At 38.4% G+C, this 22,383-nt stretch overlaps 1 protein-coding gene across 1 annotated transcript in view; it reads right to left on the bottom strand.

The window, feature by feature from the left end:
• Positions 1-4,257: 4,257 nt before the first annotated feature.
• ppm1f (protein phosphatase, Mg2+/Mn2+ dependent, 1F) overlaps positions 4,258-22,383 on the bottom strand; it is a 72,800-nt gene continuing 54,674 nt past the window's right edge. The window contains exons 4-7 of the mRNA XM_043716085.2: positions 16,333-16,521; positions 15,377-15,520; positions 14,957-15,050; positions 4,258-11,475 (exon numbers count right to left, since the gene is read on the bottom strand). Of these exons, the coding sequence (XP_043572020.1) occupies positions 11,075-11,475; positions 14,957-15,050; positions 15,377-15,520; positions 16,333-16,521 (828 nt within the window). The 3' untranslated portion in view covers positions 4,258-11,074. The remainder of the gene's footprint in view (positions 11,476-14,956; positions 15,051-15,376; positions 15,521-16,332; positions 16,522-22,383) is intronic.

The raw sequence follows: 22,383 nt of genomic DNA on the forward strand, positions 1-22,383 counted from the left end.
AATAGCATAGGATATTTAACATTCAGAATGGTCAAACAGCAAGGATGACACAGAAGCTTGCTATGATGGAAAACTGTTATACAGACTTTGTGAGTGGCTAAAAAGCTGGTTGAATGACCTTCATCTGTATTTCCTTTCTGTGTAGGCTCTTGAACATGATGTTGAAGCTCAACATTGCTTTGAGAGAAGTGCTTGCTATTATCCTCCTTCAGGAGAAAGCTCCATCTAGTGGTAAATAAAAGCAGTCATAAGAGAGACGGATATTATTTTTAGATTTTATTGTCACGTGTACTCAAGTACAGGAGTATGGTGAAGAGTATAAAGTCACCACGCGTGGCACCATCTTCAGTACCAAGGAACAAAATAAATTTAGGTACAAAGTAGTAAGAGGAACAAGAGTTAAGCAGTTACTGCATAACAATTTTAAAAATTACGTTAGTCGTTTGTAGTTTTAACTTATTCCTTTATTTTCTAGTTTAAAATTCAGCAGTCTTTGATCAGTCCCTCCACTTATTTCGCTCTCTGGAAGACTTCAGCTTTCTGTTTTCGACGCTGCCACAGATACTGTCACTGCTGAAACCGCCACCTCTCCAATCTTCCCTAGTGCCTTGGGAACATGGCCAGGCAGGGTCCACTTGCACACCGAGCGGAGATGCTGCAATGAGCTGCTACGGGAGCAGGCCGGGAATGACACCAAAACTGAGGTTAAAACAGAGAGGGAAAAAAAAGGGGAAAAAAGAAAAGTAAAGGAGAAAGAACAGAAGAGCTCTGGTTGGAACACCCTACTCGACCGTTATCTCAGATGACTTCTTGTAATTTGAAGTTAAGGTGAGGTTTTAACCCTCCCACCTCACACTTATTCATTCACACACACAGGTGGACATAATACTTTAAGGACCGACTTTCTTCAGCTGGCAGGTCACCGATGGGAGAAGAGAATTGAAATGGTCCCCGATGTGGTTTAAGGAGATGGAGGAAAGTAATTAGATATAGGATGATCGTGAGGAAGAGGGAGAGCAAGGGATAGATGTTATCAACCTCCACAATATAGTTATTCCTTAGCACCAGACTTTTAAAACTGCTTCACTGGGTTCTTATTCAAATTTGGGAGCAGTCCACTTTTGTGTGGGTACCAACTTAAAAATTAATTTTGCTTTCATTGAATAAATGCCTTTTAAATTAATGAGTCATTTTCTCTCTGAATGTACAACATAGTCTTCAAGTATTTTTCACAATATCCAATCTTCCAATAATCTCCATCTGCTGACCTATATTTGCCAGATTGGAAACCAAAGTTTGATATTAAAATTCTCAAGCAAAATTTCAAGCATCTTTATGGGCCCACTCTACCCTACTTAACTTCTGCCAAATCCCCAAGATCTCTTCTTCGCCCACACTGGCTTGATTTTAATCACTACATTGGCAGCTAAATTCTGAAGTTCCCATCTTATCCTCCATCTTTTAACATACTAAGCATAATTTTTAAACCAATTTTTTGACTGTCTGCTCTAACATTCCCTTAAGTGAGATACAGCATCAAATTTTATTTGGTTCCAGTCCTGTGACACCCCCTTAGGACATTAACGAAGCTGAAGTAGCTATTTGAGTGTAAGTTGGCCTGGTTGGAACAATGGTATTGCTTCTTTGAATTTGGTGTTGAGATTTCCAGATGAGAATAAACAGTATAATAGGAATAAATTTCATTGTACCACTTTTTCTATTCAATGGTCTTAAATTATCTTGACCCCTGTGTAAGGGTGTATAAATGCAGAAAATAAACAAATGTGTAGCAAAGCCAGAATAGTATTAATGGAGGTTTTTTTTAAATATTTAACAGTTTTGGAGAGGCAAAGTTCTTGTCCTAAAGGTAGTGAATTTTTGAATTGTATATGGGATGGTTTCCTACAGTAATATACCCTGGATGCTACAATGTGATATTGGATTTAGTAATTAGCCAGATTTAATTAGTTCCCTAATTATGTATGAACATTTATAAAATAATGATTATAACATGATCATGTTCAATATAGCATTTGCAAGCAAAAAGCATAAATTAGGGTTTTAGATTTAGGGAAGGCTGACTTTGACTCATTTCATTAAACTGATCACAAACTGGGACAGCTGCTAGTGGCAAAACTACTAAAGAAGTGAAAGATGTTTAAAGAAACATTTAACAATACAAAGTGGTCAGCCCTCCTGCAGGAGATAAAAATATCTTTGTTTCGTAAATGCGCTCTGTTGGGAAATCAAATTCCAATATAGTGTTTTTTTTCTCTCTCTGCAAAGACTGTACAGAACAGAGATACTTGTATATATAAAAATTTTTCATGAAATAAGTATATCTTTGGAATAAAAGTCAAATGTTGTGGGATGTGAAACTCCAATGTGTCATTAACATTTCCTTCCTCTCTCTGCAAAGATGGTATGGAACGGTTTGAGAACCCTTTGTATGTACATATAGAAAACTTATTTCATTAAGAAAGTATATTTTTGCAATTTTAAAAAAAAAATCAACAATACAAAACCAGTTTATACCATGATGGGGGACAGCTCTACTACAGAGAGAAAAAAACCCAACAATGGACAACAGAAGAGATAAAGGGGCAGAAAAAAAGTGAGAGAACTTACAAGAATGGGAAAGTTACAAAGACCAGCAAAGGGCAAAATCAATAAGATGAAATCTTATAGTTACATAAAGGAAAAGCAGGTGGTCAGGAGCAATAGTGGCCCACTAAAGACTGAAACTGGGAATACTGCCAATGACTCTAGGGAAATGGCAGATATGTTGAATAATTACTTTGCCTCCGTATTTACAATAGAAGATGATAGCTTGTTGCAAGTTCAGAAGAAATTAATCGTGGATCAGGGACAGGGACTGATTAAAATTTAACACAAAACATCAGTAAAGAGTAAATTAATGGAATTAGAGTCACCAATCATCCGGACTGGATGGTTTCCATCCAAAGGCAGTAAAGGAAGTTGGGGAGCATATTGTAGATGCCCTAACAATAATCTTTGAGAACTCTATGGATACCGAAGTCATCCCTTTGGATTGGAAAATTGCATGTTTCATTCTGCTTTGCAAGAAGGGCAAAAGAGGAAAACCAGGGAATTACACAGCAGTTAGCCTAACATACATGGTGCAAAAAATTGTTGGAGTTTATAATCAAGGAAAGGGTAACTGAACACCTCAAAAAAATTTCAGTTAATTAGGAGAGTTAGTTAACCTGCACATCTTTGGACTATGGGAGAAAACTGAAGCACTTGGTGGGAACCCACACAGATACCAGAGGCTGGAATGGAACCTAGGTCCCTGACACGGAGGCAGCAGTGCTAACTATTTAGCCACCATGACACATGGTTAAAGGGTGATCTGATTGAGGACTTGGGCAGCACAGTGGTTAGCACTGCTGCCTCACTGCCAGGGACCCGGGTTTGATTCCAGCCTCAAACAACCACGTGGAGTTTGCATATTCTCCCCATATCAGTGTGAGTTTCCTTCAGGTACTCCAGTTTCTTCCCACAGTCCAAAGATGGTTAAGTGGAGTGGCCATTCTAAATTGCCCTTAGTGCTCAGGGATGTGCTGGCTCGTCGAGTTAGCTATGAGAAATGCGGGATGTCAGGGTGTGGGTTTGGATGGGATGCTCTTCAGAGAGGAAGTGAGGACTGCAGATGCTGGAGATCAGAGCTTAAAAATGTGTTGCTGGAAAAGCACAGCAGGTCAGGCAGCATCCAAGGAGAAGGAGAATCGATGTTTCGGGCATAAGCCCTTCTTCAGGAATTCAAGACAGTTGCAGGCACAGACAGGGCCAATAATGATAAACCATTTCCACCAGTCGGGGATTCTACAACTAAGGGCATTGTTTAAAAATTAGGGCCAGGAAGAGCTTCTACATACAAAGTGTGATTGTTGTTTGGAACCCTCTTCCACATAAGGCAGCAGATGCTAGATCAGTTGCTACTTTTAAGTCAGAGATAGGTAACACCTTTGCTAAACAAAAGCAAAATAGACAAGGGCCAAGGGCAGGTATATGGAATTAGCCCACAGATCAACCAAGATCCCTGGATGACAGAAGCTTGAGGAGCTAAATGGCCTACTCCTGTTCCTATGAATAACTTTTGTCTTAAACCATGTCTGGGATGTCCTCCAAGTGTACTCCTGCAGTAAAAAGATTCAAAGTCTGCTTAGTACTTTTTCACATTCACTGGCTTAGGAATATTGTTCCAATCGGACAACATAGACACAGAGCCCCAGGTTCGAATAATAGTTTATTGCACAGAATGTATCACTAATGTACAGTTAAATAAAGTGGACCATAATACAAGAAAGTTGCATATATCTTTATTATGAGATAATACTGTATTGATAATACAATATTGTATAATATTGTATAATACAAACATTTCAGGATAACTAATATCCATCCACAATAAGGCAAACACAATTCAGGTTTCAAATTCAGCTTAGTAAGTCATCCTTGTGTCACAGCAGTGATAAAGGATTCAAAGGATTGCAGATAAATAAATATTTTATAGAAATAAACACATTACTTCCTGTTGGTTTTGTGCAATGTTGTGTGAAGATAAACAGCTCATTAAGAATTCTGGCGCTCACTCTCACATGAAAATTCCCACACAAGGCCACATGCAAGTCAATCTCCAAGTTTTTGGAGAGATGTTTGGCAGAGCTACCTTAAAAATGCAGTAGCCCATGCATTTCAATGAATTTGCTGTTCTAAGAAAAAAAAAGGGGATATTAGCCATAACAGCTACTGTTCAATGCAATAAAAATAGTTTTCAAATAGGTTTGCTGCAGCACAACCAGGTGATAAAGTTGTGGTGGGAAGAGAGACATATTAGCAGGAACAGATAACTAAATAGGGCAAATCATTTGCAGTACCATCCAAACAAAGTACCTCATAAGGTTCAAATAAACGTACAGGTTGTTATTTCTGAGTATGTCCTACAAATTAGTTTGTGTCTCAGTTTATGGCATGTGGGTGTCATTGACAAGGACAGGATTTGTTGGTCACCCTTAATTGCCCTTGAACTGAGTGGCTTGCTAAATGCATTTCAGAGCACAGTGAAGAATCGAGTGCATTGCTATGGATCTGAAATCATGTGTCGGCCAGACTTAGGATGGCAGATTTCTTTCCCTAAAAGGCATTTGTGAACTAGATTTTATGATTCGTTTCATAGTCATCACTGAGACTAGCTTTCAATTCCAGATTTGTTAACGGAATTGAAATCTTACCAGCTCTCATGGTGGGATTTGAACCAATATTCCCAGAGCCTACTATATTACTAGCCCAATGACTGGACTACATCTTCTCCTTAGTTGGTGAATGTTAACATTCGCTACAAGGAGCAAAATATGGCAGTAATAAACCTGAGTTATCAATCTACCTTTGGCACCACAAGTTAGCCAAAAGATATTACTTCATTTTTCCAGTCCTCCTCAGCTCTTTCTACCACATGATGAAACAATATAGTTTGTGAACTAGACTGTATTTAGTCACTGCCAAATATAATATTAACAGGATGAGAACATAGACCATTACTCATTGGTGTTCAAGTCAATTCCATTTTATAGCCAATCTTTAAAATTTAACTAATGATATAAAATAACTGAACAATTTATATATACAGTGCCCAGAAAAAGTGAAACCACCTCATAACACCAGTGCAAGATAGTGGCATTTTGATTCTTTAAAACATTACAGTGTACTGTCACTCAACCCAGATGTGGGTGTGCTGATAGCTGCTAAGTGCTGAATTCTTTATCATTCAAAATAAATTTTTTTTAAAAATGCAAATTTGGACATACCCAAAAAACTTTGAGTATTAATTTGAATCAGCGATCAGAAATTGCTAAATTTCTTGTGTAAATTAGACACAGTTGGATCAGAAAGCATTAGATTTAAAAATGTATTAAGTTAATAGGAAGTTGGATGTGCTCAGATATATGGATTGTCTGCCCATGTCCACAAGTTAGTATGTAGTCAGTGTAACTGTCCCAAATGTTACTAGAAATGCAATAGCATTGTTTATTGATTGCTGTCATTACTACATGCAAAGATTTCATCTAGCCAAACTCACTTGCTATCCTGATTTAAGGTTACAGAGATAGAATGCACAATAATGACTGGTGAGCTCTCTGGAATACCCATTTTACACCTTTTACTTCAAGGCCAAATTTTGGTCACTTGACCCAATATCTGAGATTTTGTGTCATACTATGTTTTACAATGCTCCTGTCAGACATCTTGAATTTGTGTAATGCCTTTAATCCAATAAAAGTTGTTGAATAGGGGTCCCTTAAAAAGATCACAATTGAGACAGTGCTGCAGTAGTGCATGAATTATATCCTTTGGTACGTCACATGTGATATGTGCAGAATTTAATACAAATACTGGTGTGTACTTAAGTGCTAACAAGTGTACATTTTAAACTCTAAATGGAAACATTTTGATAATGTAGAGAGTTGTTTTATTAAAACTGTGAAACTTTCTTAGTGATACATTGTCAAATATGAAAAATCTTTTCTGGAATTGAAAATCTATGTGGTATTAAGTCAGTTGATACAAGAGACAAACGTGGATTTTCAGAGCTCATGCAAAACTTAATTGAATATTCACCTGCCTGCATAAGTGTAGTACAAACAATACTCAAGAAGCTCAACATAATGCAGGTCAGAACAGTTTATTTAATGAGCACTCCTGCTACTGAAATCAATATCCTATCTTTAAAGACTGTAGTGGCAACAAGGATAGGAACGGTTCAAGCTTTTCAGGGTAATTAGAGCTCGATAATAAATGCCACCTTGCCGGTTCCAAAGAACCAATAAAACAGTATCAAAAATGCAGATACTGGAAATTCAAATTGAAAATGAGAAATGTGGAAAAACTTCGAATCTTTGGAGAAAGAAATAAAATTTACATTTTGGGTCAGTGACTTTTCTAGCCAAATCCACTAAATATGTTTCAGGTTTTTTTTTATTTTAAATGAACAAATCTAAAGCCAATGACCACTTTCATTTCTGTACCCCATAATCCTATTGTTGAACATTTGCACAAAACAAATCACCAACATGCACCTTAGCGGATGCAGCTACAAACCTTACTTTGGTCAAAGGAACATAATGGTCACTTTGCCTTTACAGCAGCCATGTGTTTCGAGTTTGTAAAAACACCATAGCCAAAAGTGTCATCCCTGCAGAACAGGATAAATACATTCCATGTTCAAGACAGCTCTTTCTCCCAATATTTCACATTGAATGTATTTTCATAGACAACTGATATTAAAATAGAGATTACAAAATAAATATTTAGATTTTATACCCGATAGGACTTTACAGCAACCAAAGGCACTCTGGGGGAAATATAATAAATCCAGGAAAAACAAAACAATACAGGAACTGAATTGGAAATTAAACAGCTGCATCTTGCCACTAAAGCACATGACAATTTAAGAAAGAGGATTGCTTCTGTTACACTTCAAACTTTTCAAATCTTTAATATGGATGATGCTAACATATGGACAGACTGTTTTGCTGTTGTGTGAGAGCAACGTTCATTGTTACTCAAGGACATTCCATTACAAGATTCCTACAATAACTGCACAACACTTCAACAAGCACAAAACCAGACCAGGCACCACCTCCCAATTTTGAGGCTTGCTTAAAAAAAAAGCTAATTTCATGCAATGTGAATAAATAAAATCAGATTATAAAGTCTTGTTTTTATATCAAAATATCAAAAATGCAATTATAAATGCAAGTAAAATAGGTGAGTATATACAGGCTGAGAATATCAACAGCCCAATACTTTCAATTGACAGTGCAAAAACATTGTTAGAGGTTAAGGATCCCTTATAAATTCAGAACACTCAATAATCATTAAAAATGTGTAAAAGTCAACAACTGACAATTCTCAAGTATGATTATCATCTGCCAGAGACCGAGTCATCAGTAATTTGCCAGACCTGTAATGGGTGTAACATATTAATCATGGATATGGTTTTTTTCCAATCCAAGTAATATCCCCTCAGTTCCCCACATTCAAACTAACATACATTTAGACAATGTTGTTTTCAAACACCTAACAATGTCCTGTGAAATGGAATCAAATACTCCAGAGCTATGTAACAGTGTTCTTTTAGCTGCAGATCATACCATCTGATTTCAACCTTTTCACTTTCCCTTGATTTTCTACTAACTGCTCAATGTCATATCATTGAAACAGTGTAAAGGAATCCTAAAGCACAACTACAATACATCTGGGCTAGAATCTGTATATAAAATGGAACCATGCTAGACAGACATTGAGTGCAGGAGTGCATCAATTGATGCCGGATTGCCTGCCTCTGTACAAATAATTCAGATGCACAAACCATTTCCCACTCATTCAAATTCAAAAGACAAATTATTTACAAAGTAGGTGGGCAAGATAATTCACAGCAATTGTGTAACAAATATCAAAGCAACAAAGATAGAAGTTAAATGAAATTTTAAAAACCAGCACATGGAAACATAGAAAGGGACTGAGCTGACAAAATACTTTTCAATGTAAAGACAATGTGGAAAAACATTGAGGAAAAATATTAACATACTTGATGACAAAAATGAACCATTGAACTATGGAGTTAATACTAAGGCTTTATAACTGTCAGACTCAAAGGCAGACTTCCTTTTAAGTACAGCATTCATTTTAGTCAACTTTTTTCATATGTTATAGACTGGGTCCAAAGAAGAACAATAGAAATATTTTTGTTGAAGGAGATAGTTTATGAGGAAAATCTAGTGAAGTTTAAACCCTATGGTATAAAAAAATGGGATTAACATTAGAGAATCTCTAGCTACATGATATCAAGCATTGAAAAAAGTATGGATAACATGGAATGAGATGAAAATATCCAGTAGGATCAGAGCATAAATCAGCGACAAGTGACTTGAAAAGAGCTTGAAAACATTTCAATATTGAAAGGTTGAAAAATTTGGAATGCTGCACCAAATAAGGAAATAGACAGTAAGGGCATTCTAAAAGCAGTTCAGTGTTAGGCTGAGTGAGTCACAGTATGGACAAAACAAGCTTCAATGTGCCAAATGGTCATTTGTCACTCAAGTCTTTAAGGTAATGTGCTGTAGTGCTTTAATATACTCTAGCAGTTTCCTTCTAAGGTTGTTAAGACAGAAAATAATTTGTGTAATTAAAAGGAAAAAAGGGTCAAGAAAAACCAGTGACACTTAATTTCTGAATTATGCCGTAACATTTCACAAATACAGACTCAGGCAAGATAACCTGATGGAACTAGAGGATTTGCAGTCAACAAGTTCGATAATTGGGACATAGATTTTTGTTTCTATGTTGTCATCTTCTGTGGCACAAGGGAAGCCTCTCATTTCTTCAGGATAGATGATTCGGCTTCCTCTCACACAGCTATATTTTCTAAGGCAACAACATATTTTGGATTCTGCAAAACATTGCCATTAATTAAAGCCAACTTGAGTTGATTTTAAAATGCAGAAAATACCCTGCATGAAATGACAAAAAGGTGCCCTAATTGATTGATGGGCAAAAACAGAGTTCGTGAAATCATATCATATCAAAACACTAATGAAATCATACAGTTGCAAAATTTCAAGTAGTGTCATTCCTGATCTATGCTGAATCAGTTCATCTTAACTGGAAGAACTGTAGATTGTCCTCAACGGAAATACAATCCTGCTCTCTGACTTCTACCAAAGGATCCTTACTGGAAAAGCATGCTTTACGTGATAACTTACTTGGCCTCAGCTGGTCAAAACATCTTGACAAGTTGTCAAATTAGCAGGCTCACATGCTAGCAAAACAATGCGCTGGAGAGGTATTGGAAATTGGGCCCATAAATGGTGGTCCTGACATCCCATGAATTAATAAAAAATAAAAGATCCTCAAAATAGCTTCTAGTACTATGACTTTGATGTTTTAAAAGAAAACTTACTTTGAGAAAGAAGTTGACTGATTTGCATATTAGCTGTCATGATTTCATAAAAATAATACATTTGAAACATTCAGGAAAGATGGAAGTTGAATTCTACATATCCTAGAATACACAAAGATGTAATTTACTGTTATTTAGTTCACCATTTACTAAAGTACTTATAAAAGCCTAATGCGTCTACACCAGATAAAATGTTCAGTTACTTAAAAACCTGCAAAACATTCATACATCGAAACTCCAACAGAAGCAATGCAATGCAAATCCAAACCCAATACCAAATTGAAGTCTTAAGTTGGATTTTGTGGTTACTTGATACTTAGTTTTCTTCTCCAACAAGAGAAAGGAATAAAGTTGTATTAACTGTCCTGTAGTTGCGTGGAGATATAAGGCACTAAATAGTTAGCCTGCACTATGTTGACAGCACAGTACAAATCATAACATAATCTGTACTGCTCTTAAGAAACAGAATAAGGCACTAAATATTCAGCCTGCATTTTCTGCTGGAAATAAATCAGTACACACAAGGGTGCTTGAAATCTTAACATACTGAAAACAGTTTGGAAAAGCTAACAAACGTTATGCATGCTTACAATTTCACCACAGGGAATCTAGTCAACATGGTGTCAGTAAAAGTTGTTCACCAACAAAATTTGAACCACCTTGTAGTTTCCTATTGCCAACTCCACAAAGCTAAGCCCCAGGGTTAGGGAATTCTTCACCAAGACAAGGCCAAAAAAAAACTATAGCAATAATTTTGGAAGTCAACCCATTAAACTTGGGATTTAAGGATAAGCGCTTAATCATAAAAGACATTAATAATAGCACCCTTTTCTTCTTTTCCAATTTAAGTTTCTTGCACCCTTGTTTACTGATTGTTGCCACTCTTCTCATTAAAGCTTACAGAAGTAAACAGTTATGGCAGATGCAGTTACAAGTTTGCCAAAGCAATGTCATCACTTTTTCGCTAGTTGGCATTTCAAGACTAAAACCCCCTTTCCCAATTCTTTGGCACCACTCATTAAAGCATTAAACCCTGAATGTAACACTAAGCTGAACTCCAGTCAGCAGGAGTCAGCCTGTCTGACCCTCTGCCTAGCTGTCTTTATTTGCAGTTGAGGTGGTCAACTGTGGTGGTGAGTTTTCAGAGTTGACTTTGGCTTGAGGGCACCCACTGTTCTGATTAGTGCTCTCAATTCCCATGTGTAAGTTGCTATCTTTCAGAATGTCCTGTGGATCTTTTAAGAAAACCAGCACCACAGTGATATTGTCACTAGAGCCACCTTCTTTAGCAGCTGCCACAAGCGTCTCTGCAACTGTACTGCCATCACCTCCATTCTCTTGCAAGTGTTCTTGCACAAGGTCCACAACTCTAGAAGGTTCAACTCCATCAAAGAAGCCATCACAGGCTAAAACAATGTAGTCCTCTGTGCCATTTAGCTTGAATGAGGCACTATCTGCATCACCCGAAACATATGGTTTTTGGTCAATGTCTCCTAAAGGAATGAATAAAAATCATCTTGATAACAGGCAGAGAAAACCAATATATTCGAACTTATTCGAGCAGAATGTCAGGATACACCATTTGCTCAACTCACAAGGGTTGTCATCTTAAGAATGTAGTCAATTATCTTTCAGGAATCACTGGAATCTGGGAGGGCCCCAGAGGACTAGAAAATGGCTCATGTAACACCTCTAAGAAAGAAGGGACGCAGAAGATGGGAAATTATACCACCTCAGTTATTGGTAAGTTTTGAGAGATCATGATTAAGGATGAGATTCAGAGTATTTGCAAGTGCATGTTAAAATACAGCTGAGCCAGCACAGCTTTGTCAAGGTGAGGCCAGGCCTGAAAATCTGGTTAGAATTCTTTGAGGTGGTAATGAGCAAATTAGACATTGGAGAAATCAGTGGATATGATCTACTGTAAGTTGCAGAATGTCTTTGTCAAGGTGCCACACAGGAGGCTGCTGAATAAGATAAAAGTGCATGATGTTGGGGCAGTTATAGATTAACAATCTGGACAAAGGAATGGAGGGCATTGTTGCTATTCTGCAGATGATACAAAGATGGAAGGACAGATGGTGCTGAGAAAGTGGGAAGGCTACAGAAGGACCTGAACAGACTAGGAAAATAGGCAAGGAAGTGGCAGATGGTGTACAATATATGAAGAAATGTTAGGTTATGCACTTTGGTAGAAAGAGTATAGACTCTGTTTTAAGTGGGGAAAAGCTTCAGAAAACTGAAGCACAAAGTGGCTTAGGAGTCCTAGTTCAGGATTCTCTTATGGTGAAACATGCAGATTCGCTTAGCGGTTAGGAAGCCAAATGCAATTTCATACTCATTTTGAGAGGGCTAGAATACAAGAGCAGTTTTGGATCCTGTACCTAAATAACAATGTACTTGTCTTGGAGGGAGTCCAGAGAAAGTTGGGGAGCCTGGGGATGAACAGCTTGTCATTTGAGGAGAAGTTGAAGTCTCGGAGTCTGCACTCAATGGAGTTTAGAAGGATGAAGGCCAAATCACATTGAAATTTACAGAATGTCAAGAGGCCTTAATAGAGAGTGAATGTGGAGATGTTTTCACTATAAAGGAGAAACTAGGATCTCAGAGTGAAGAGAAGACCCTTTTGAAGCTAGATGAGGAGGAATTTCTTCAGACAGTGTGGTTAATCCGCCGGACTCATTGCCATAAAAAGGTGTGGAGGTAGTGTCATTGAATGTATTTAAGACAGAAACAGATAGGTTTTTGATCCTCTTTCTAATCAGAAGTTTCAGGTAGAATGCAGGAAAATGAGATGGAGAAATGTATCAGCCACTACTGAATGGTAGTACAGATTTGCTGGGTGGAATTGCCGAATTCTGCTCCTATACCTATGGTGTTAATAGTTACCAAAATTCTAATGGAAAACTTGAACATTCTGGTGGCCAGAAAAAAATATTGATCGAAAAAGAAAAATATGCAATTCTCAAAACCAACTCATACAAAATGCTTCAATTAGGGAATCTAATGAATTCAGATACAGTAATTGTAAAGTTACATGATTTTTTTTGAGTACTTATAAGAGGGAGCTTTACCATCCCATTACTCATTATACTTGATCCAAGTGTTCTTATTGAGATGGGTAAGATTCTGGCTGCATTTAGTTTGTACTGAATTTATAAATTCACAAAAACAGTGCTCATAGCTAGATAATGCATCAAATTCTCATTATTTAATTCTTTACAATGATTTCAAAACAATGTTAGTGCTGAAATCAAAACGTTTTATTCATTTGGTTTAAGCAAATACTCTAGATCAGTTACAGTAGAACCAGCTGGAGGAAATGCATTGGAATCTCAAACTCAGCAGTACTGTATAATAAAAGAGAAAATGCTGTAGTAACTCAGGTCTGGCAACATCTGTGAAGAGAAATACAGAGTTAACGCTATGACTTCTTCAGAACTCCTTTGTGTTACACTAAGTTTTTCTGTTCCAATACAAAATATTTTTGCGAATTGCTCAGATATTTCAACTCAAAAGGGCTTTTTGTCAGAGGTACTTCACCACTCCAGCTAGATTGCCTCCAATTTGTTCTACTGCTGGTCAGATAGCCATTATCTGTGATCAGATATTTGTTGCACCTTACTCTTAGGAAGACTGAAACTAAGATCTTTGGTCTCCATCAGTAGTTTTCCCATAAAATCTACCTCTCTCCCTTATCACGGTCAAAAGTGTGCTTGTGATACACTACCCTCCATCACCAAGGACCCCTAACGTCTAATGTGACCCATCTCTTCTACTGTCTCAGTTTCTACTGATGAAACTCTTACTCAAACTTTTGTTACCTCTGGCCTCAACTATTTCAGCACTCTCCTCACTGACCCATTATTTTTCACCTTTCACAACATGAAGCTCTACCCGTTCCTGTCTTCTAATTTGCAAACAGTTTTACTCACCAATCACCTCTGTACTCACTGAGCTACAATGATGTCCAGTCCCAATGCTTCAATTTTACAATTCTCATCCAGTTTTGAAATCTCAACTCCTATAAACCTGAAATTTCTGTACTCTTTCAATTTTGGCCTTTAACGTATTCCCAATTTTAAATAATTCCAAAATTGGCTGCCTTGCTTTCAGCTGGCCAGATTCTAAAAGTCAGCCATTCTCAGCCTAACATTCACCATCTGTACTCTTTAAAACCACTGACATACACCTGCTTTTGTTCTTTGATATCAAAAAGCATGTTTTTTTGCTGCTCCAACAAAACAACATTGGATATCTAACATAAGGTGTTCAAGGTGCTACATAAATACAAGTTGCAAGTTTTACATAAGGCACAATTGGAAAACCTGGAAATCCAGTCCCTTCCAGTTGAGAATGAAATACATCTTCCCCAGAGAAGCTTGAGCAAGATTCAAAATTTGAACATATGCATAACAAGCCACTTTGACCTGCTTACAAATTAGTTTTAGAATTTGAGCAAAATGAAATAATTTGAAACAACGAACCTTTAACTTCACTTTAACAATCTTCTGGCAGTTAACAGTAATGCTCAAATGTTCTGAAAAAGTAAGTTAATTCAAAACATTAACTGTTTCTTTCTCTGCAGATGCTGCCAGACCGGAGTTTCTCAGGTGTTTTCTCTTTCATCTCCCCTTTAGGTTTCCAGCATCGGCAGTATTTTATTTTTATTTGGAAAATAGTTGCACTTAGCATATGCCCAATATTAAAGAATTAATTCCAGCATAAATGAAAAAGGTTCATCATGTAAAGATATCATCTAAAAAGATTAACAGAAGCTTTTTGTTTTGAATACTGGAATTTGTCTGAGCTTGTTGATTGTGTAAGATTTAAATATAAAGTGAAAACAAGGGACTAGAATATAATCAGTGTTGGGTTCTCTAACTACTACATCTATTTGTTACTTTGATATTCTGAGGTGACTGACTATGAAATTCAGCAGGTCTCACGTTGAGAGCTCCGGCATATACTCACCAATTGCTCTTGAAACTGCAAGAGTTCCATTTACACGCCAACATCCCAGAAATACCACACATCCACCAAGATCTTCAATCCTCTGTTTCTCACTCTAAAACAGAATTGTTCAGGCATAACCAACAATTTTCCCAAAACAAAAGTGAATAAATGTAGAAGGAAACAGACACAGAACAGTGTAATCTGGTTCCAGTATCTCTGCTTTTATTAAATTACAGATTAGCTGGTGACACTGGTAAGATATTTATGTGTAAAGCACATATATCTGCAACTATTTTGTAAATCAATCTATCCTACTAAAACTAAAACCTGAGACTTTTAAGTCCAAACACATTACATTAAAGGCACTGTCAATTAATGTGAAATAATTTAGCTGAACTCCTTTCTTTCTAAAATACCTTCCCTTGATGACTCACTCACCTCTTTTTCAGGTTTGTGTGGGTCCATAAGAGTCACAACCAGGCCCTGCTGTATCATCATTACCTGAGAGTCTCCAAGCCAGGCCACATGCAGCGTGTCACCAACAATCAAGGCTGCTACTCCAGTGGTACCACTCCGTAACTTCTGCAGTACAGAGAACAACTCAGTAAGAAGCATCTATTCTGTGCCATAGTCACAAGTTTAGCCACTCCCCTCTAGATCTTTCTTTATTCTTTCATATGATGTTGACATCACTGCATGGTCAGCATTTGTAGTCCATCCTTTATTGCCATTGTACCGAGTGGCTTGACAGGGCTTTTCAAGTGGCATTTCAGAGAGACAATCATGGGTTTGGAGTCACACTTAGGTTAGGTAAGGTCACTTCTTCAAGGAGATTAGTGAAACAGATGGCCTTTTTTAAAAAAACAACAATCAACATGTACGTAGTGATCATTAGTCGAACTCCAGATTTTTAATGAATTCAAATTTCATCATCTGCTATTGGTGAGCTATCTGCTCCCAGACCATCTGTTTGGGACTCTGGTTTACTAGTCTAGTGATGTTAACAATATGCCACAGCTTCCTCAGTCCTTAGAGCTACATCCCACTTCCTGCTTCCAACAAAATCTAGGTAGCATGTGTCTACTACTGGGTGCCATCTTCAGTTAGATCACAATCAAAATCCAGCATTTTAGTACCACCTAAAAATACTTCACATTAATAAAGAAAATAGTGATAAAGTAAGGCTGATTTGCCAGATAAAGTAAGGCTGATTTACCACACTAGATTATTAGCTGTAATCTAAATGGACAGGCAAATCATTTATTATCTTTCTGTTGGCTTTGTAATGGACATAAACTGCATGATTGAAGAGTCCTCTCCAATAAGGTAGTTTGTTGGTGTTGAGCAAGTTGTCACTGGCATTTCTAAATGCTGCTTAGGTTCATTACACTCACCTTTCTCTTGGCTCTTTGAAGAAACATTTCATCAGTCTGTTTGAAGGCTTGCCTTAACGCTTCTTCTGGTTGTGTCAGAAACATTTTCTGATGTGCAAAGTTGACATGAAGATGCGTTGCAGCATAGATAGCAGCATCCACTCCACCATGGCCATCAAACACAGCAAAATAAGCCCTCTCTTTCTCATCCTCAGATAGAAAACAGAGAAACCTTGGTCTTACTCATTGCAGCCTAATGCAAAGTGATTGAGAATGATATTTCATGGCTTTACCAATTTGCATCTTTAACATATGAGATACAATGGCAGAGTACAGATGCCGTAATTAACAGGACACACTTCTGGATTGCTAAACCAGTTTATTTCTTGCCAGGCTTAGTGAAGCACATGGAAACTACTTGCTACATCTCAAAGAAAATGCAATAAACTTAGTTACTTAAATAATTTGGCATGCTAACAGATCCAAGATGCAACAGGAAGAAAGCAGTTAAATGCTGAATCACAATCTACAATTCTGCTGAAACCTGCACTGCTCAATCTAAGTATTTTCACAAAGTTACAACTGCAAGTATTAGATATATATTGCACTGACTCAGTTGTAGAGATTAAACAGAACACCATTTATTAAGCTGTCTTTTAGATTTCAAAATAAAACTGATAAATTGAAACAAGACAATTAAATGGAACTGCAACTTCTGGTTGCAATAGTTCAGATTCCAGCTTCATTTGAAGTTTTTTTTTCAGTACATACAATTTTGTTTTAACTGTTATGAAGGTTTTAGCATACAGGAGAACGTGAGACAACTAACTTAAACAAGATTTATGGAAAAAATTAACAAGTTCTGGTGTAACAGCAATAAGCAAATTACACAGAAGTTGCAGCACAGGAAAAGACCAACCATTCCAACTGATGTTTGTTAGCTTTTATACGCCTTCAATGACTCTTATGGTGCAATAGTATTGTCCCTCCCTCTGGACCAGAAGGCCCAGGTTCAAGAACAGCTCTGAACAGGTTGATTAGAAAATATTTACAAGTCTAATCTCATTTTACCTCTTCGCACTATCCTTCCAAATCCCTGAATTTCCTTTTCCCTCATGTATGCCCAAAAGTAGACTTCTATCGTTGCCAGAATTAAAAGAAATTGTATTTATACAAAACAAAAAAATTTGCATTCAATACTCAATATTATATGTCTACATGACAGACAAGAAATTAATGATGAATTTGTTAGAGAACACTGCAAGCTCCCCGGGACTCCACCATAGGATCTTAAATTTATCAGTTCAATTTCAATTTCATCTTTCAGTTTTAATATCTAGTCATCATTGCTGAGTATCAAATGTGGTCAGTATTAGTCTCAGCTGCGATACCACTTAAAATAGTTCATCAAATAGACTGTCAATACTCAGTCTACATTCTGTATCTGACATTATAAATTTTGGCAATAGAATTACAATGTTTTCATGAGAAATGGCTGGAAAGAGAGCACAAAAAAGAGATAGAACTATTGTATTACAACCAGTTGAATGCAACTATGCCTGAAGGGTTGCTCGAAATGTTTAAAGGGGCTGTGCATTGAAAAACAAAAAATTTACATAAAAATATTGTTTTCTGTGGACTGCAGTACTGGGCACCACTTTTCTATTATCCAATATTATTCTTGTCTAGACAAGGTTTATGTATCCCTGGAAACTATACAATTGTAAGACTATGAAAACATAATTTTCATGAGTTCTGTTGCAAGAATTCTTTGGGAGTAAATGTTTGATGAATATTAAGACTTACTGTAAGGACTGTGTCTCCTTGTTCTATGTTGGGGACTGAAATGAGAAAGAGCAGTTTTCAAAATGGTTGCTACAGGTTTGAAAGCAAGTCACCTCAATCATACTGGGAATCGTGCAACCAACTGTTTGAACAAGCAACAGTTGAAGTCTGGTTGTCGACTGTTGAGAATGAAGAGGGTGTACAGATGAAGCTTTCGCTGGTAACAAAAAGTTGATCGGTCTATGGACTGGTGAACAGTAATCAATGACAGGTACCTTTATGTTTGCCAACAAGTGAGAGATTGGTTCTTGGGTAAATAAGCAACTTGGAGCCGGGAACAAACATTAGCGCAACAGCATGAGATAGTTGTGCCAAATGGCCTGTTTGTGATCTAGATTTTGTTTTGTACCAGGAGATAGTCAGACATCTTGGGGTTGGACCATCTGACGTGGTCAATGTTAAGGTCCAGGAGATTGTAGTTACAAGTGAAGCAGATCAGGAGCCCCAGACTTCGTAATTGCCCGAAAGGTTTAAAGTCTTTCAAGTTGTTTTGGATGAGTGAGGGCTGCAGGGTGATTGAGCGAACTGATCATGATAAAGGAAACCACTCAAGATAAGGAGGCGTGTCATGATGGTATAGACGAGTATAGCAAGGGCACCTACCTCAGGTGAGTGTGAGAGCACGCGCGCGCGAGAGAAAAAACGAGAGACAGCAAGAGAGCGCGAACAAGGCCAAAGCAAAAGTAATTAATACAGGAAATGTTAAACAGACCATGACAGAAAGATATAGAATATAAATTGAAGAGTCACCAACTGATAAAGCTAGAATGTACAGAAAGACAGTAAAAATATATTACATTGATCAATCCTGTATCTGAATATACATCATTTGAAAAACAGCCAAACTGAGAACATAAAGAAATGAACAAGATGATCTGGTAGCCATTACAGAGACATGGATGAGGAACTGAATCATGAAGGACATTTAAAAAAAAAACAAGAAAAAATGAAAAAGATGGAGGGTTAACTCTATTAGTTCATGATGTTATTGGCACATTAAAATAGATTCCTGACTTTGTTTCATCCCTAAGTTGAGAAAACAGTTTTGGTAAATCAGAAAGCAAAAAGTCACTTGTGGGAGTGGTCTACAAGTCTCTTAACATAAACCTCACAAAAGGGTGTGCCCAAATGTGTGCAGGCAATGGTGGGAGCAAGAGGCTGGGAGTGAGCAAGGGTGAGGGAGTGCGGTAGAGTGAGTCTGTATGTAAAAGAGCAAACAGACAGCTTTTCAGGAATGCATACTGGTAATCATGGGCGATTTCATTTTCCCCTTGATGGGCAAAGATAGCTTAGATTAGGAGTTCATAGAATGTTTCCACCATAATTTACTCCTGATGAAGGGCTTATGCCCAAAACTGTCTTTTCTCCTGCTCCTCGGATGCTGCCTGTGCTTTTCCAGCACCACACTCTCAACTCTGATCTCCAACATCTGCAGTCTTGACTTTCTCCTAGCATAATTTATTAGAACATCAACTAGAGAGAAGGCTAAACTCGACCTAATATTGTGCAAGAAAATGTGTTGCTGGAAAAGCGCAGATCAGGCAGCATCCAAGGAGCAGGAGAATTGACATTTCAGGCATGAGCCCTTCTTCAGGAATGAAGAAAGTGTGTCCAGCAGGCTAAGATAAAAGGTACTGGGGGAGGGACTTGGAGGACGGGCGTTGGAAATGCAATAGGTGGAAGGAGGTCAAGGTGAGGGTGATAGGCTGGAGTGGGGGTGGGCGCAGAGAGGTCAGGAAGATGATGATTGCAGGTTAGGAAGGCGGTGCTGAGCTCGAGGGATTTGACTGAGACAAGGTGTCCCAGAGGTGTTCTCAGAAACGTTCTACAAGTAGGTGGCCTGTCTCCCCAATATAGAGGAGGCCACATCGGGTGCAGCGGATGCAATAAATGGTGCAGGTGAATTTGTGGCGGATATGGAAGGATCCCTTGGGGCCTTGGAGGGAAGTAAAGGGGGGGGGGGGGGGGGGGGGGGGGGAGGAATCATTTATTGCATCCGCTGCACCCGATGTGGCCTCTATATTGGGGAAACAGGCCGCCTACTTGCGGAACGTTTCAGAGAATACCTCTGGGACACCCGGACCAACCAACCCAACCACCCCGTGGCTCAACACTTCAACCCCCCCCCCCCCCACTCCACCAAGGACATGCAGGTCCTTGGACTCCTCCATCGCCAGACCATAGCAACACAACAGTTGGAGGAAGAGCGCCTCATCTTCTGCCTAGGAACCCTCCAACCACAAGGGATGAACTCAGATTTCTCCAGTTTCCTCATTTCCCCTCCCCTCACCTTGTCTCAGTCAAATCCCTCAAACTCAGCACCGCCTTCCTAACCTGCAATCTTCTTCCTGACCTCTCCGCCCCCACCCCAGCCTATCACCCTCACCTTGACCTCCTTCCACCTATTGCATTTCCAACGCCCCTCCCCCAAGTCCCTCCTCCCTATCTTTTATCTTAGCCTGCTGGACACACTTTCCTCATTCCTGAAGAAGGGCTCATGCCTGAAACATCGAGTCTCCTGCTCCTTGGTTGCTGCCTGACCTGCTGCGCTTTTCCAGCAACACATTTTCAGCTCTGATCTCCAGCATCTGCAGTCTTCACTTTCTCCTAATATTGTGCAAAGAGATTATCTTAATGGTCTCGTGGGAGATGGCGCTAGATGGTAGCAACCTTAATATGACTCAATTTTGCATTCAGTATGAGAGAAAGAAGAATGGGTCTGAGACGATTTTGAAAAAAAAAATTAAATAAGGGCAATTATGAAGACATGAAGCACAGTTGGCTAAAATGAACTGGCAAATCAACTCAGAAGAACAGGCCAATGCAGTTGCAGTTATTTTTGTTACCTACTCGTGGAACGTGGGTGTCATTGGCTGGGCCAGCACTTATTGCCCGTCTCTGGTTACCCTCAAGAAGGTGGTAGTGAGCTGCTTTCCTGAACCACTACAGTCCACGTGCTGTAGGCAGATTGACAATGCACTTAGGGAGTAAATTCCAGGATTTTGATCCAGTGACAGTGGTAAAGTGTGTCTTATTTCAAAGTCAGGATGATGAGTGGCTTGGAGGGAAACTTGCAAGTGGTGGTGTTCCCATGTATCTGCTGCCCTTGACCTTCTAGATGGAAGTAGTCATTGGTTTGGAACGTGCTGTCGAAGGATCTCTGGTAAATTTCTGCAGTGCACTCTATAGATAGAAAAAAAACTGTTGCCACTAGATGGTAGTGGAGGAAATGAATGCTTATGACTGTGGTGCCATTCAAATGGGGTGCTTTGTCCTGGATGGTGTCAAAGGGGTTTAAGGGGATATTTCAAAACGTAGAATAGATACATTCCAAAAAAAAAAAAAGAAAAATTCCAAGGACAGACCCACCATCCTTGGTTAACTAGGATTGTCAACAATGGTATCAAACTAAAAGATGACTGTATAATTGTGCAAAGACGAGGATGGATCAGAAGATCAGACTAAATTTAACAAACAGCAAAGAATGATGAAAAAATCAAGAGGGAGAAAGATTAGAGTAAGAAAGAAAGTCAGAAATATGAAAACATGTAGTAAGAGCTGTAAAAGATTAAAGAAAATAGTTTAAAAAATTAATGAAAAATAAGGAAATGGCAGATGAATGGTACACGTATGTTGTATTTGTCTTGTTTATAGAAGATGCATGTAACATCCCAAAAGCAGCAATAGATTAGGAAACAGAAAGAGAGAGGAACTCAAAAAAAAAAAAATCCATCATTATAGAAGTGGTAAATCAAATATGTGGAGCCCAGATTCAGATGAAATTCATCATTGATGGCTAGTGAGGTAGTTGATGAGCTGGCTTTAAATTTTCCACAATTCGTTTGATTTGGAGATGGTCCTGTTATGTTAGAAGCTGGTAAATGTGAATCCTTTATTCAAAGGAGAAGGGAGCCAGAAAGCAAGAAATAACAGGTCAGACACCATCGGAGGAGTAGGCAAATCAAAGTTTCAGGATAAAACCCTTCAGGAGGACTGGTGATGGGGAGGCAGCTCAGAAGTATACAGGAGGGGTGTGGGGCTGCGGCAAGGGTAGGTGGTATGGTGATAGATGGATGCAGTTAGGGGGTTATTGTGATTGGTCGGTGGGAAGGTTGGAGAACATAAGTGAGTAGGAAGATGGATAGGTTAGGTTAGGTCAAGGAGGTGAAGAGGAGGGGTGGGGCTAGACATGGGATAAGACTGGGGGAAAGAGGGATTTTGAAGCTG

Source organism: Chiloscyllium plagiosum, unplaced genomic scaffold (assembly GCF_037043375.1).
Source record: "Chiloscyllium plagiosum isolate Xiang-an unplaced genomic scaffold, Cpla_swu_hap1 HiC_scaffold_24, whole genome shotgun sequence".
NCBI classification, from domain to species: Eukaryota; Metazoa; Chordata; class Chondrichthyes; order Orectolobiformes; family Hemiscylliidae; genus Chiloscyllium; species Chiloscyllium plagiosum.